At 38.5% G+C, this 14,191-nt stretch overlaps 1 protein-coding gene and 1 long non-coding RNA gene across 2 annotated transcripts in view; both read left to right on the top strand.

Moving 5' to 3' along the window:
* The window catches only part of LOC141835637 (uncharacterized), an 11,275-nt gene extending 7,883 nt beyond the window's left edge, over window positions 1–3,392 (top strand). The window contains exons 3-6 of the mRNA XM_074723013.1: window positions 805–925; window positions 1,097–1,144; window positions 2,717–2,811; window positions 3,214–3,392. Coding sequence (XP_074579114.1) covers window positions 805–925; window positions 1,097–1,144; window positions 2,717–2,811; window positions 3,214–3,315 — 366 coding nt within the window. The 3' untranslated portion in view covers window positions 3,316–3,392. The remainder of the gene's footprint in view (window positions 1–804; window positions 926–1,096; window positions 1,145–2,716; window positions 2,812–3,213) is intronic.
* Window positions 3,393–11,007: 7,615 nt separating this feature from the next.
* LOC141835734 (uncharacterized) lies at window positions 11,008–11,794 on the top strand. Its single transcript, XR_012602414.1, has 3 exons — window positions 11,008–11,035; window positions 11,122–11,241; window positions 11,484–11,794. It is a non-coding gene; the product is annotated as an uncharacterized LOC141835734 (long non-coding RNA).
* The last annotated feature ends 2,397 nt before the right edge of the window (window positions 11,795–14,191 follow it).

The raw sequence follows: 14,191 nt of genomic DNA, 5'->3' as shown, positions 1-14,191 counted from the left end.
ATATTTAAATAAATGCTATCTTATTTTATTATTATTATCCAAGTCTTCTTTGATCTTTCTTTTTCTCATTTAATATGTATATTTATCATAATTTCATATCGCCTGACTCACATTGTCTGACTAAATCATTTATTGGTATTGGGCGTTTAAGTACATATTTATATTTATCTTAAGTCATAAAATTTAGATTTTAAAAAAAAATCAGATTTTATAATATTAGATTTGGGATTTCACTAATTTTATTGGAAAATTTTGCTTTATAAAATATTTACAAAATGTTGAAACTAAATTTGGATTTTGTAAAATTAAAATTCAGATTAGTAAAGTATAGCAATTTATTTGAAAATTTTGAATATCATATATTCAGATTTTACAAAATTAAAATTTGGATTTCTCCAATTTGAATTTATTATAAAAATTAATGGGAGGGATGAAAGAGACATACAATAAAAGTAGGGACTCCCTTTTTAATGGTTTTGAAAAAAGGGACACCTACTTGATATCTTTGGTAAAATGGGTTTCCTTTTGATTATTTGCTAGAATTTCTTTTGCATAGTCATTTACAGTTATGGTTATTTTTCTTATGTTCTAGTTCTGAGACTTTTGTGAGTGAAAACCCATGTAGGCCTTTATCTGGCAGGATATGTTTGAGTAATTACAGTCTAGGAAAGAACTCTGTTTGAATTCAAAGACATTTTAGGGAATGAAAACTATGCAGGCGTTGGTTTCATTGTCAAATTACATACAGTGATTCCGGTCACATTTTGCATGTTTGTAACTGATCATGAAAAATTATACTTGCAGGCATCCTTTCAAGATCTTCTCCAAAAACAGAATGGAGAACGAGCACTATGGGAATACCCTTTTGCAGTAGCTGGTGTTAATATCACATTCATGCTCATACAAATGCTTGATCTTCAACTTGGTTTGTATTTCATCTTATTATAAGTTTACTTGCTTTTTAGCTAAGCTAATGAAGTTGAGCTAGAACTTTATAGATGACTGATTAGAAGCATCTGTTGAAATATGGGACTATTTATCTATGAAACAATAAAATTCTAGCAAGGCCACTAATTAACTTTTGTAATGACTGCAGCCAAACCCAGGTCGTTTATTGCAGCTGTCTTTCTGAAGTTACTTTCAGGTACGAATCTGAACTTGTTTTTCGTTTAAGCACTGTAAGTTTGCTTTGATGATTTTTTGGCAATTAAAATTCATACTGTTCGATGCTGAATTTATGACCTTGATCCTTACTAATATATATGTAATGTCAACGTAGTCCTTTTTTCTTCTTCTAAATTCTAATGGTGTCCTGGAGTCACTGGACTTCTAGTCTGGGTTTTAGTGCTATCACAATAAACAATTTGTTTGAATAAGTAGAGTATTTATGAATCTCCTGAGATCTGCCAATTTTGGTTTCATTAAGAGGGAAAGAAATTTTGAATTGCTGTTATTGATAAGAGAGGACAAATGTTTTGAAAAAGGGACAGTGATTGAACTGATGAGAATACCAGTTTGATGGTTCATTGGTTGAACCATCAAACTTTGGTTGAACCAGTACCAAAAATGATATCATAAATTCTTTATATTTTTATATATACCAAATATACTTTGTTCTTGTTGTGCTCCCCAGCTTGGGTCTGGTTGATGTGTTCTCATTCTTATATATATATATATTATTAACTCTTAATAACTCCGACACTCTCCTAGTAAATATCAAGGCAGAAGCCAAGTAAAATTGATATTACTTTGCAATGTGGATGTCAGAGGATACTGAGTAAAGTTCTCACATCTACTTGAGAGAAAGAGGATGCTAGAAGAGAGATGCAAAGACTAATCTATTCAAAATTATAACAAAAAAAAGACTTGATAAAGTGTTATACACAAAATAAAATTGTGGTTCCACCATCAACCCTTAAGTGGAGAAATGTTAGGAAGAGATGTTGGAAGTGACACTGCCTTATCTTTAAAATCATGCACACATACAGTACCTTAAATCATACACAGAAAATCTAAAGGCAAAATCCTAGTACATCAACTTGAGAAAAAAGAAAGAAAGAAAATTTTGAAAATTATGAAAGAGAAATTCCTCCAATCTCTTTCCCATGTATTTATGTATAATATTATTTCTTATTTTACCTTTTTCCTCTGTTAGAAAATTCATCCCTTGTTTTTTTTGCTACTCACTTCCTTTGACAACCATTTTTTAAATCTATATTTTTAAAATTAATATTGATTTGGACATTAATCAGATTTGCACAAACTAGAGATTGATGTAGTTCACATCTTGGCAATCATTGGATTAAATGTGATTCCTCATTGGATAATCTATGTAGTTATGCGGCGCTTATGTATCCATGTTTTCACATAGTAGTTGTAATTAGAGAATCAGTTGATTAAGTGCAACAAAATAGTCGTTTAGTTATCCTTCTGCACAGAAGTAGAAGTTCCGATGTGGAAATCATATTGTTTATTCTCTGTATTCTCGAATTGTGTTTAACTTGAATGATCCAGCAGCTTCTGGACGATTACTGCAAACTTATCATCAAGGTTGGCACGATGCAAATTCCAATCTCTCGCATGCTCATCCCAGTTTACTTCCATCATGTTTCTTAAACTTGTTGCTATGTTGATTAAGAAGAATCATTATACTATGGCTTGTTTTTTGATGTTCGTGTGTTTACGTACAAAAGAATGACTCTTTCTCTTGTAACAGAGAATGACCAGGCTTTTGACATAATGTACTGCATAACTTTCAAGTTGATGGATCACCAATGGCTTACGATGCACGCCTCGTACATGGACTTCAATGTATGTTATTTCATTCTCTCTATATATAAGAGTTAGTGTGAAAGTTTCACCCCCTAAATGTAGGGTCTCTTTATTATGACTCTGTACACTTGACGTTCTTTCAATTTCAAATTACAACACAGTATAGTATTCTTGAATTACTCAGCAGACTTTTTTCTTTTTTTATTTTTCAATCGACAAAAGAAGTCAGTAAGTTCAGAGCTAGAATTGACTGATTGAGCAAAAACAAGTTTGAAAATGTCTTTTTGACTTAAATCTAATCAAACTAGTATACAGGGGATCCGTTCTTAAGCCTTTTGATTTTATGGATATATTTTAAGTGACCAATGGAGTCAAACTTTACTTGTCAATTTCAAAATAATAATGATGTTGTACTTATCTGTTGACTGCTGGTTTATCCAGATTGTGATGAAGTCTACACGTCGTCGGCTGGAGCAGGAGCTTCTTCTAAAGAGTGTCAATAGAATTGAGGACTTACCTTCATATAGGCTCCTTGCTCGTTAGCTAGCGACTACGGTTGTATTTGACTTTGATTCTCTCTGGTTTTGTGGCGTGCTAAATTATGCTCTTGTGATTACAAAGCTGGGACATTTTAGTCTATTAGTCATTTTCTCTTGTAAATGTTATAGATTCCTACCTAACAAGGAATCATTACCTCATAGAAGAATTGAAGTGCCGTCTGTTATTTTCATTTTAGAAAATGATGATATTTTACATATTTCGCCTAATAAGATAAAGATCGAACATTGAAAAAGCTATAGTTTCCAAGTAGATATTGTTCAATTTCTGTGTTCATTATTACATATATAGGCTTGGTGTCATCTACATGAGAGTAGACAAACCAGGTTACATTGTCATGCTTCTCTTGTGTATCTTATGCGGATTGTTGTCTTGCTTCCGTTTGGATGGTTTAATATGAGTTGTTGTTCCTAAAAAAAAAAAAAAAATGATAATCTCAGTTAATCGCATTGACTCAATCCCTGGGGTGATCGATTCAGTCCCACGGAAGTTTTCCATCGGCCACCAGAGTAAATCGGAAAGTACACACAGCGACCAACCCAGATGCCCATCATCCTTTGATTGCGATCTCCATTTGGAGGAAAATTTTTACAAATACGTCGTAGTTGGGGATCGAATCGCGAGTACTTGGGTGACAACTTGGATGTCCTACCGCGTACCATAATCCCGAGGACTGAGTTGTTATTCCTAGTGTTTCTAGGACAGTGAATGAACCGAGCCAAATTTAGCTGTATTCAAATTTATTTAAGCTTGTTTATTAAAAATATTAACTTGAGCTTAATTAACTATCATTTTGTCATTATAAATTAAGTTAAATATTTATATAATAGTGAAATTTACATCATTTTTTAAAAATTTATTATGAATAATTTAAGATTATAAACATTTATAAATAACTATAATTTTTATATATTTAAATAAAAAATTAAATTTTATATAAATTAATAAATAAGTGTATTCATAAATTATTTACAAACATTAACAAGTAAACTTATCAGTGTATAAAATTATTTATTTTAGATATTTTTTATTATTTAATAAATCAAAATAAATTTTATCGAATTGAACATCAAATTTATTCATAAATATTTAATTTATATATTATTTTAATTTTTTATAATTTAAGTATTTAATTTTTTATAATTTAAGTATTTAATTTTTTAAAACAATTAATTCTACATATGACTGATTCAGTCTCATGAAAAATTTTATAAATTCTTGCATCATTTACTATCTTAAATGCTAAAGAAGTAAAATTTAAATGAATTTAAGATTGCAATATGGAATATTAATTTGGGTTTCAAAGTATTATAATTAAATCCTCAATGTTGAATTTTCTAAGAAAAATATAATTTTTATGGCGTTTCTATTTGGGGATCTCCTCTAATATAATGTATAGATATAAACTATTTCTTTGAGAAATCACCATCTATATATGTAAATTTTCAAAATATCAATTGTGTATAAGTACTGTATTAGATTTCAAGTATCTTAATTAGTTGAGGTTACTGTTAAATAGATTCATCTAATAATCTTGAGTAAAAGTGTTATTAGAGTTATAAATTTTAAAAATATACATATCTCATAGAATATAATTTTTTAAAAATAATTGATAATAAACGGATATAAGTTTTGTAAATTTAAAAGGAAATTATTTTTTTAAATAGTAATATATATATATATATATATATATATATATATATATATATAATTATAATAAATTTACACAAAATTGCTAGATTACAAATAAAATTTTTAGTCAAATCTATGTAATTTTAGTCAAAATTGTTATATGTTTCAATTTTTTTAAAAAGAAAAAAAGCTTTGATTGTTTTGACCAAGACTACTATTTAAGTATTTGTGAGTTTATCTAAGCATTTCAGAGTTGTTTGTTGTTTAAAAGAATGAGTGAATTCTAATGATCTCTTATATTCATCTATCTATTTAAATTCAAAATTTAGGTAGTTTATTTATATTCTACTTTTAGAAAAAAAATAATTTACTCATGAACTCATGGAATTTATCACTTTGCTATTTATTATTTTAAATTTTTTATATTTTATGGTGTTTCTTTTTAAATATATAATTAACTCATATAATATTTAGTAATTTTAATCAAAATTATTGGATCACATGACAAGACCAAAAGGGGTGAATAAACACTCTCTTTTTTTTTACTTGATTTCATTCATATTTGTCTATAATTAGATTAGTACAAAGTAAAAATATACAAATATAAATAAAATTATAAATCAATATTTACATGGTTAAGAACTCCGTTCTTATTCCACAATATATGATTTATTGATGGATTACTATTTTATTTTTTCCTTTTTGGAAACTTTTCAACGGAACCTCTTCTAGTTCTTGTTCTTACAACAAATACAAAGAATACAATGATACAAGTAGTTAACAAGATAATTTTAAAAAATAAAAATTACACCAAAAGGATCTTGGCTTTGCTTGCTTTTTATTGTTGTGAATTGCTCATAATGGCTTTGGAATTCAACAACACTCTTCTTGAAATCAATCATGAATGTTATCAAAATCTTCAAACCTTCCTCCTTTTATAGTAACTTGCTATTTTATAAAATTTATTCTATCAATCGACTAGTTTGTATCTATCAGTCGACTAATTCAAATTGGCATGTGAATAAATCATTTAGATCACAATTGATTCTTTCACAATTGATTCTTTTACTAATTGTGTCATTAGTTAACTATTATATTTTTAACAATCAATTGCTTGGATATCAATTGATTATAATTTTTTATCAGTCGACTCAAACATGACACATCATCCACTTCACTTAGATCTGAATTGATTCTTTCATTGACTGTATCATTAGCTGACTGTTATATTTTATTAATTGACTGCTCTAGATAAACTTGTGATCGAATCCCTTAGATCATAAATGCATAACCTTTTGATTAAGTCATCAACTAACTACCAACTCTTATCAACTGATTGCTCTTGAAATAGTCTTATCTCTTGATCCAATTATCTAACTATTATTTGATCAATTAATTGCTATATCTTGATCAGTTAATGCTTTCTTAGTCAACTAAGTACTTGTTGATTTTTACTAATTCTAAGGTGAAATAGTATGCACTTGACCTCAATTTACCAGGATCGTCTTATGGTCTCTTATATTTAGACTTTATTGATTGCTCAGTGTTAATCACCTTTGACTCATTAGAACTTCTACTTACCTAACATCAAGTCATTCTCACATGTTAGAATTTTCATTTACTTAGAATTCACTCCTCTAGATACTTCAACAGCTTCTAAACATCCAGTTCTTCCAAACCTGTCTAGATTTTCATTACTTGTCTAACATCCGATCTTTCATGACTTATTAGAACTTTCACTGGTAAACATCAGTCATACATAATCTGTTTGGACTGCTAACAAATGTTGGGGTATCTGCATTATCAGTTATCTTCTCTCTCTCTTTACAACTAAGTTAACACCTCTTTTGTACTCTTCTTTTGTATGATAACATGACAGCTGTTCTTCAACAAGTTCTCCCGATAGCCCTCTCGGCCCCACTCGTTGACAGCTTGGTTCTCGAGGTACTCTTCCGACAGCCCTCTTGGCCCCACTCGCCAACGACTTAGTTCTCTCGGTATTCTCCCGATAATCCTCTTGGTTCCACTCGTCGGCGGCTTGATTCTCGAGGTACTCTTCCGACAGCCCTCTCGGCCCCACTCGCCGACGGCTTAGTCCTCACTCGCCGACAGCTTAGTCCTCTCGGCATTCTCCCGATAGTCCTCTCAGCCCCACTCGTCGACAACTTGGTTCTCGCGGTACTCTTCCGACAACCCTCTTGGTCCCACTCGCCAATGGCTTAATTCTCTCGACATTATCCTGATAGCCCTCTTAGCCCCACTCATCGACGGCTTGATCCTCGCGGTACTCTTCCGACAGCCCTCTTGGTCTTACTCGCCGATGGCTTAGCTTTCTCGGCATTCTCCCGATAGCCTTCTTGGCCTCAATCACCGACGGCTTGGTTCTCGCAGTACTCTTCCGACAGCCCTCTCGGCCCCACTCGTCGACGGCTTAATTCTCTCGGCATTCTCCCGACAGCCCTCTCGGCCCCACTCGCAGATAGCTTAGTCCTCTCGGCATTCTCCCGATAGCCCTCTCTGCCCCATTCGCCGATGGCTTGGTTCTCGCGGTACTCTTCTGATATCCCTCTCGAGCCCACTCGCCGACGGCTTAGTTCTCTCGGCACTCTCTCGATAGCCCTCTCGGCCCCACTTGTCGACGATTTAGTTCTCTCGGCATTCTCCCGATAGCCCTCTCGGCCTCATTCGCTGACAACTTAGTTCTCTCGGCATTCTCCCGACAGTCCGCTCAGCCCCACTAGCCGACGACTTAGTCCTCTCAGCATTCTCCCGATATCTCTCTCGACCCCACTTGTCGACGGCTTGATTCTCACGGTACTCTTCCGACAACCTTCTCGACCTCACTCGCCGACAGCTCAGTTCTCTCGATATTCTCTCGATAGTCCTCTCGGCCCCACTCGCCGATAGTCCCGCCTCCTCTAAGTTATCCAAGGAGCTCTCTCGGCCCCGCTTGTCGATGACTCAGCTTTCTCAATGTCCTCATGTCAGCTCTCTCAGTCATGTTTAGTGACTGTCAAAGACTTCTTAACAGCTTTTTCAACAGCCCCTTTGAGTTCAATCACTGGTCGATTTTGCAAAGGACATAGGAGTGGTGTGCTTATGATTGTTTGGAGAAGGGTGTATAAGTAAAAACACGCTATCTTATTAGCAAAGGTGGTCTCTTACAAACTAAAAAAGAAAGAAAAACCATAGTAAGACAATTAACAAAATATAATAACGAACATAGACGAGGCTAAGCGGAGGGGCCACGCTGGGCAATGGAAGCCGCGACCAACGACTCTTTAGTCAATCGGCCTTCAACGAAGGAGGCAGCGCGTCCCACACCCGTTGCAGATCCAAAGCCAAGAGGTCCGCATCCCCAGAGATCAACCCTACATTGGCGCATTGGCGCACTGGCGGAGAGCACCCTCGAAGCCATGCCTCAACATGTTGCTGCTCTTGGAAGAAAGAAGCTCGAAGAACTCCTCTGACTTGAGGAAGACTGCCTTCTGTTCTTCGTATCGCTCCCTCTCCCCCTCCTTGTAGAGCCGCAATTCCTCCCGAGCTCTCTCCACCTCAATGCGAGTCTTCTTCAGGGCTTCCCTTAACTCCGCTACAGTATGACGCTCCTCCTCTACCATGGCCTTCCCCCTGGCCACCAGGTCCGAGTTGGCCGAAGAGAGGACCTCACCTCGAGCTGGGCCCGCTCGTTAGGGGCCTCTAGGGAAATCAGGCTCTCTTTCCGCTGGAGAAACTCTCGCTGAGTCTCCATGAGAGCCTCCTCAGCTTTTATGAAGAGGTCTTCAATGACCTCCGCCCTCTGAAGTAGTTCGGCGGACAGCACTGTCTTAGATCACGCTTTGGCCTTTGCATCCTCGGCTCGCTGACGCAATTCCTCGAATGTTGCCACCAGGGACTACGCCTCGGCCAACTCTCGCTTCAGGTTCTAAGCCTGGTTAGAGTACACAGTCGCCCTATTGGTCCACTTCATGACTTCATCCTGGGCCATCTTCTTGTCGGCCTTCAGCTTCTCCAGGATTGGCACTGATACCTCTTGCTCGAGTTCCACCACCCTGTACCCCAAGAGATGGTGCTCCTCGAGGATAGGCTGCATGAAGCGCCTGAGTCCCCGGGCCTCCACATCACACTGCCAGAGGGACCACAACAGCTTGCTGTTCATGTCTAAAAAACCTAGTTGCGGCATCACGTCCCGCTCGTACAGGTGCAACCGCTCCGCCCTGGACAGGCCGCCCCTCTAGGAGCTCTCCCCTCGTCTCGCTTCCCCAGCAGGATATTTTTCGGCCAAGGATGGTTGTAAAGTGGGGGTGTGAATCACCAATTGCCCTTTGAGAGTCGGGGGAACATCATCGGCGATGGAGGCCGAGGACACCATATTACCCTCACCCGTCGGGGAGGAGTCCCTCGATGACCCTCCAGAAGGCAACCGCGATTTCTTTCTCTCCGGCCCTGCTCCTCCCATGGTAGCCAAAAGGGCTTCGGAATCCAACGCCGCCCCTTGGTCACCCTCCATCGGTTGGGGGACCTCGAAGCCCCAAGTGTACTTTCGGGAACCGCTAGCATGAGAGAGAGGACTGGGTGTTGGGACCGTTGCGTTTGCTAGAGGGGGGGTGAATAGCAACTTTCGATTTTACCTGCAATATTATTAGCGGAAGCACAAGACAAAGATAAGATCCAAAGTAAACAATGCTAACCTTCGATTTACTTGGTATTCACCTCTTCAAGGTGACTAATCTAAGGATCCACACACACCACACGAACGTTCCACTATGAAACTTCTCATTTTCAAATCGATTTTGAAGGTATAGAAACCTTTGCAATCGATCTCTTCCTCTTACAAAATATGTAGTGAAGGTTTGGAGGAAGATTTTGAGAGTCACAGAGCTTGAAGATCGTGCAAAGAAGAAAAAGTGCAAACACTTGTGTCTCCAATCTTCAATCTGTCTTTTTATATTTTTCTCGATACCAATCGACTGCCTCAGGGATCAGTCGACTGGTGGGCTTCAACGGCTCTTGCAGATTGCGTTTAATTCTTCAGCTGTCAGCCCAATGTTCACATATCAGTCGATTGAACCTTCCACCAGTCGACTGGCCAATCGACTGGTCAGTGTCATTCACTTGATCAAACTTTCTATGTGTTTCGGATCAGGACACCAGTCGACTGATGTTAGTCCCAGTCGATTGGTGAAGTTGAAAATTACCTTTTAGTTTCTTTTTTCATTCCTTAGTCTTGACTCATGCCTTCAAATATCTTCCATAAGCCTCGTACTCATCCTTGCACTTGTTTGAGATGTTTCCCTCAACTTCATCATGCTAAGTCTTCCTTTTGTCAAAAGGTCGCACCTCCAGGACTTCACCATTTGCCAAGAGACCGTGCCTCCGGGACTTCATCATTTGCCAAGAGACCGCGCCTCCGGGACTTCACCATTTGTCAAGCCTTCAAACCTAGACTTTCTTGTATACTCAATTCACATATGTTAAATCACCAGTATTACTTAACTTAAACGCATTAGTCAAACATTAAAATTTAATGATACTTGGGGCAAGACTGCACCAACAATCTCCCCCTTTTGATGTTTGGTAAAAACTTATTTAAGTTAGGTTTTTAATATGACAAGATATAATTTCAACAAAAATAATTATAATCATGAAGCATGAAGCATAAGACGATAAGCATGGATAAAAGCATATGAACATGTAAATTCTAACTTAAACTAAACTCATTTCTCCCCCTTTTTTGACAGACACCAAAAAGATCATAATCCCATAAGGAGGTAGAAACGAACAAGAGTTAGGGCAAACATCCAAGTAAGAGCCGCATCCCTTTGTAAAATGAAATTTATTCTTTCAAGGACACACTCCCCCTAAATTCCTACTCCCTCTATATCATGCACCAACAATGCAGAAGGTTGGTTTTCATGCTTTTTTAGCCTTTAATTATCGTGTATCAGTGCTATATCATGACATTTATTGGTGTTTTAGGCATCTTATATAATCGGCGGTCAGTCCATTAGTGCAGCTGAGATTGAATTTGTCATCCTTGAAGATGAAATCTCCAGGGCATCGGCCGCAACTTGTATGTCCATGTTGCCAAATTTACGATGCTTATTGCTATATTTCTTGCCCAAACTTACCACCAAGTGATTGATCTTCTGGTTTCAGAGTTTGGTTTTGGCTCTTCACAAGTTTAAGATTTCTGAGGAGCAAAGTAGCTATTGCATCGATAGTCATGAACCTATGCTATTATTTGCCCTTAGTTGTGGATGGTACTCCTCCCCCGGGGTCAGCTCATATATCGATTTTACCTAGCAATCAAATGTTTTTCCGCCATTAATAAAACTGCTCTGCTTGTTTGTTTGCCGATATCGCAATACTCGTTCTGTCATCGTTCTAAATCCTGTAATTTTAAACATAGTGACACTATATAGAGTATTGAAATCATTTTTCGACGAACCTTTCTTCAGCTAAAGCAAGTACTTTCATTTCCTTCACTTCCCAATTGAATGTTTGTCTGCTCGATACAGATAAGAGTCTTCAAAGCCGATAACATTCGACACGAGCTTCGCAACTCAATGCTGGACTATATTCGAGCATCAATAGGTATCAGTGAAAAAGGGAAACTGTTAGTACCAAAATTGCTGCACTCTTATACCAATGGCATCGTTGAAGACTCTTTGTTGGTCGATTGGATTTGTCATCATCTATCCCCCAACCAAGTAGCCATGGTTCGAGAGTCCACATCGCAGCGGAAGCAAAGGTTGCTTGGTGCCCGGAGTTTCAGTATCACACCATACGATTCAAGATTTCGATACTTATTCTTGTCTGATGATTGTACTTGCGATAAAGTCTGCATGATCAGTATGAGTTTCAGTAGAGGGGTTAAGCTCATGCTTCAGACTTCATCGCCTGTAAATATGCATATATGTATTATTCTCATTATGCACATAAGGGAGGAGCCGTATGAGATTAAAATCTCACGCCTAAAAGAAATATAAATCTGGAACGGAGATTCTTTGAATCGAATGACGACCGTAACGGATGTCTGCTCAATTCGAAGGGCGGAAGCTTTACAGAATTGAAGCTATGCGACTAGAAATTGATCCCTATGATCGAAGTTTTTTACTATTAATCAGTGCCGTACTCATCAAGACTATCTTAATCAACTGGAGCTACGCCTTCTGGTGCTACGCCTCAAACTGCTGCTGCAGCTTCATAATAGGAGTGTGAGGGTTAGTGTTCAGTCTGTCCTCCCAAGAGCGAGTATGAGGGGTGCCAGGTGTTGCTATCTTCTTGGATTCCGAATTAACTCTTAATCACTCGTGTAGGGCCCTGCTTATTATAGGAAGTCTCTTGTCCCGACCGACCACTCGGCCTTTAAAAGAGTTATTGTCAAAGTCTCTCTCCCTGTCTTTAGAGCCCTCTTCTCAGTCGTCCCTAGATCCCAAACCAAACAACAGTCTAACATGGTTAGAAAAGAGTGAATGGACTTGCGCCACGTCGCCCCGTCGTTCTCACTCGGCCCTCCTCTTTCCCTTCCGCTCCAAAGCAAATAAGGAATCCTCTTGAGCGGACTTCTGCCTAAAAAGATTCAAGACCCGATAATTTATTTATAGTAAGGAGGTCGAGCCAGAATTTATTTGACTCCGGAACGAACTAAGGCACCCGCTTTCACGGGCACTTGCTTATAAATGATATGAGTTCACTCCTTCTAGTCGTCCCCATCTTTTGAACTCTTTTGTGCACCTAATGGCCTAAAATAAATATAAATTCTCTGCTGCTCTTTCTCCGTCGCTCAAGTGAAAGGCACTCATAAGGGATTCTTTTCACTCTACGTCCCGAACATCAACTTTAAGTAATGGGGCACCTGCATTAGTATGAGATTATTATAACCATTCACGACTGCAGCTGAAATACTGAACCCGCCTGGTTCGTACTGGGCCGACTTAAGGAATTGCCCGCTGGTGTCTGGTTATCGGAGTTTGGGAACAGAACAATAGACAGAACAGACGTGGAAGTAATCTCGGCTTGCGGAGGAACCCGGGCGACATGACCGATCAAAGACTCCTCCACTCAGATATTCCATATATCACATATGATAGATAGGAATATTCATTAAATACGATTCACTTTGCAAGATGCCAAATCAACATAGTAGCGAGACTCAATGTGCGGTGGAGGTTCGAGTCCTCTTCAAGGCAAGAAGGCAAGGAGAATGAGCTGAAAGAAGCATCCAGTCCAGAGACCACTTCTCTTCCCCTCGCGCGGAGACGAATTAGCTACTCTGGCGATGACTGCGAGTGAATAGAGTGAATTGCGCTGAGGCCTTCCTCGCTATTAGGTGTCTCTGTCTGAGGCGCTAGATCAGATCATGAGTGAATCTTGGACGCTATGATAATCTCTTCCCGATGATCCTTAAGCACAAACGATAGGCAATGCAGCTTTAGACTAAACGATAGGCAATGCAGCTAGAGCTAAGAGAAAGCTCAATGGGGGGACCGGAGCGAGCCCTACCTCTTCTTCCGCCTAGGAGGTTTCTTTGCGTAACGGACGGCAGCTACTATGGCAGCTACTATAGAGGAGAGGAAAGAAGGAGCCGAAGCATCCGAAGCGGCTATCCGAACAGTCGAATATCGGAATAGACTTGCATACCGTACGAGGCATACCGTACGAGTGAATCCAAGAGAGAGACCAAACGAACGTAGACGTTATAATCGTATCGCTCGCTTGGTGTGCCATCACGACTCTCTTAGCTTAGGCTTCACTCTCTTAGCTTAGGCTTAGTAGTCCCATACTTCTCTTAATGGAATCTCCGGCACCAGCTACTACTGATTGATATGAGTCCCGACAGTCCCGACCTAATGCAACATTGAGTCCCGACCTAAGACCAGCTACTACTAGTCCCGACCTAACGCAAGATTCGCTACGGGAAGAGATGAGACATTCATAGAAGTAGCTAAGCTAAGAAATCAATCCTTGTTCTGTTCGGCTTTCTCTGGCTCAATGAGAAACTTCAATCAAATAGGTTCAGCTCCGCTCCGACCCTTCATACGATTAATCCGGCATGGGCAGAACATAAATAGAATCGAGTACGAAAAGGCACGAAGACAAGAAGTGAAGAGATCATTGGACTCGGGACAAGAAGTCTTGCATAGCTTAGTGAAGAGATCTGACTACGGACATCCGTTTTCCATTCCCGGCCTACCAAGCGAAACCTGTGGTTTAAGGTGTGGTG

This window comes from Curcuma longa, chromosome 10 (assembly GCF_044706935.1).
Source record: "Curcuma longa cultivar G26 ecotype Majalengka, Jawa Barat chromosome 10, ITB_CL_G26_1.1, whole genome shotgun sequence".
Lineage (NCBI taxonomy): Eukaryota > Viridiplantae > Streptophyta > Magnoliopsida > Zingiberales > Zingiberaceae > Curcuma > Curcuma longa.
Note: the sequence above shows the minus strand (reverse complement) of the source record. Positions and strands in the feature narration are given on the sequence as shown.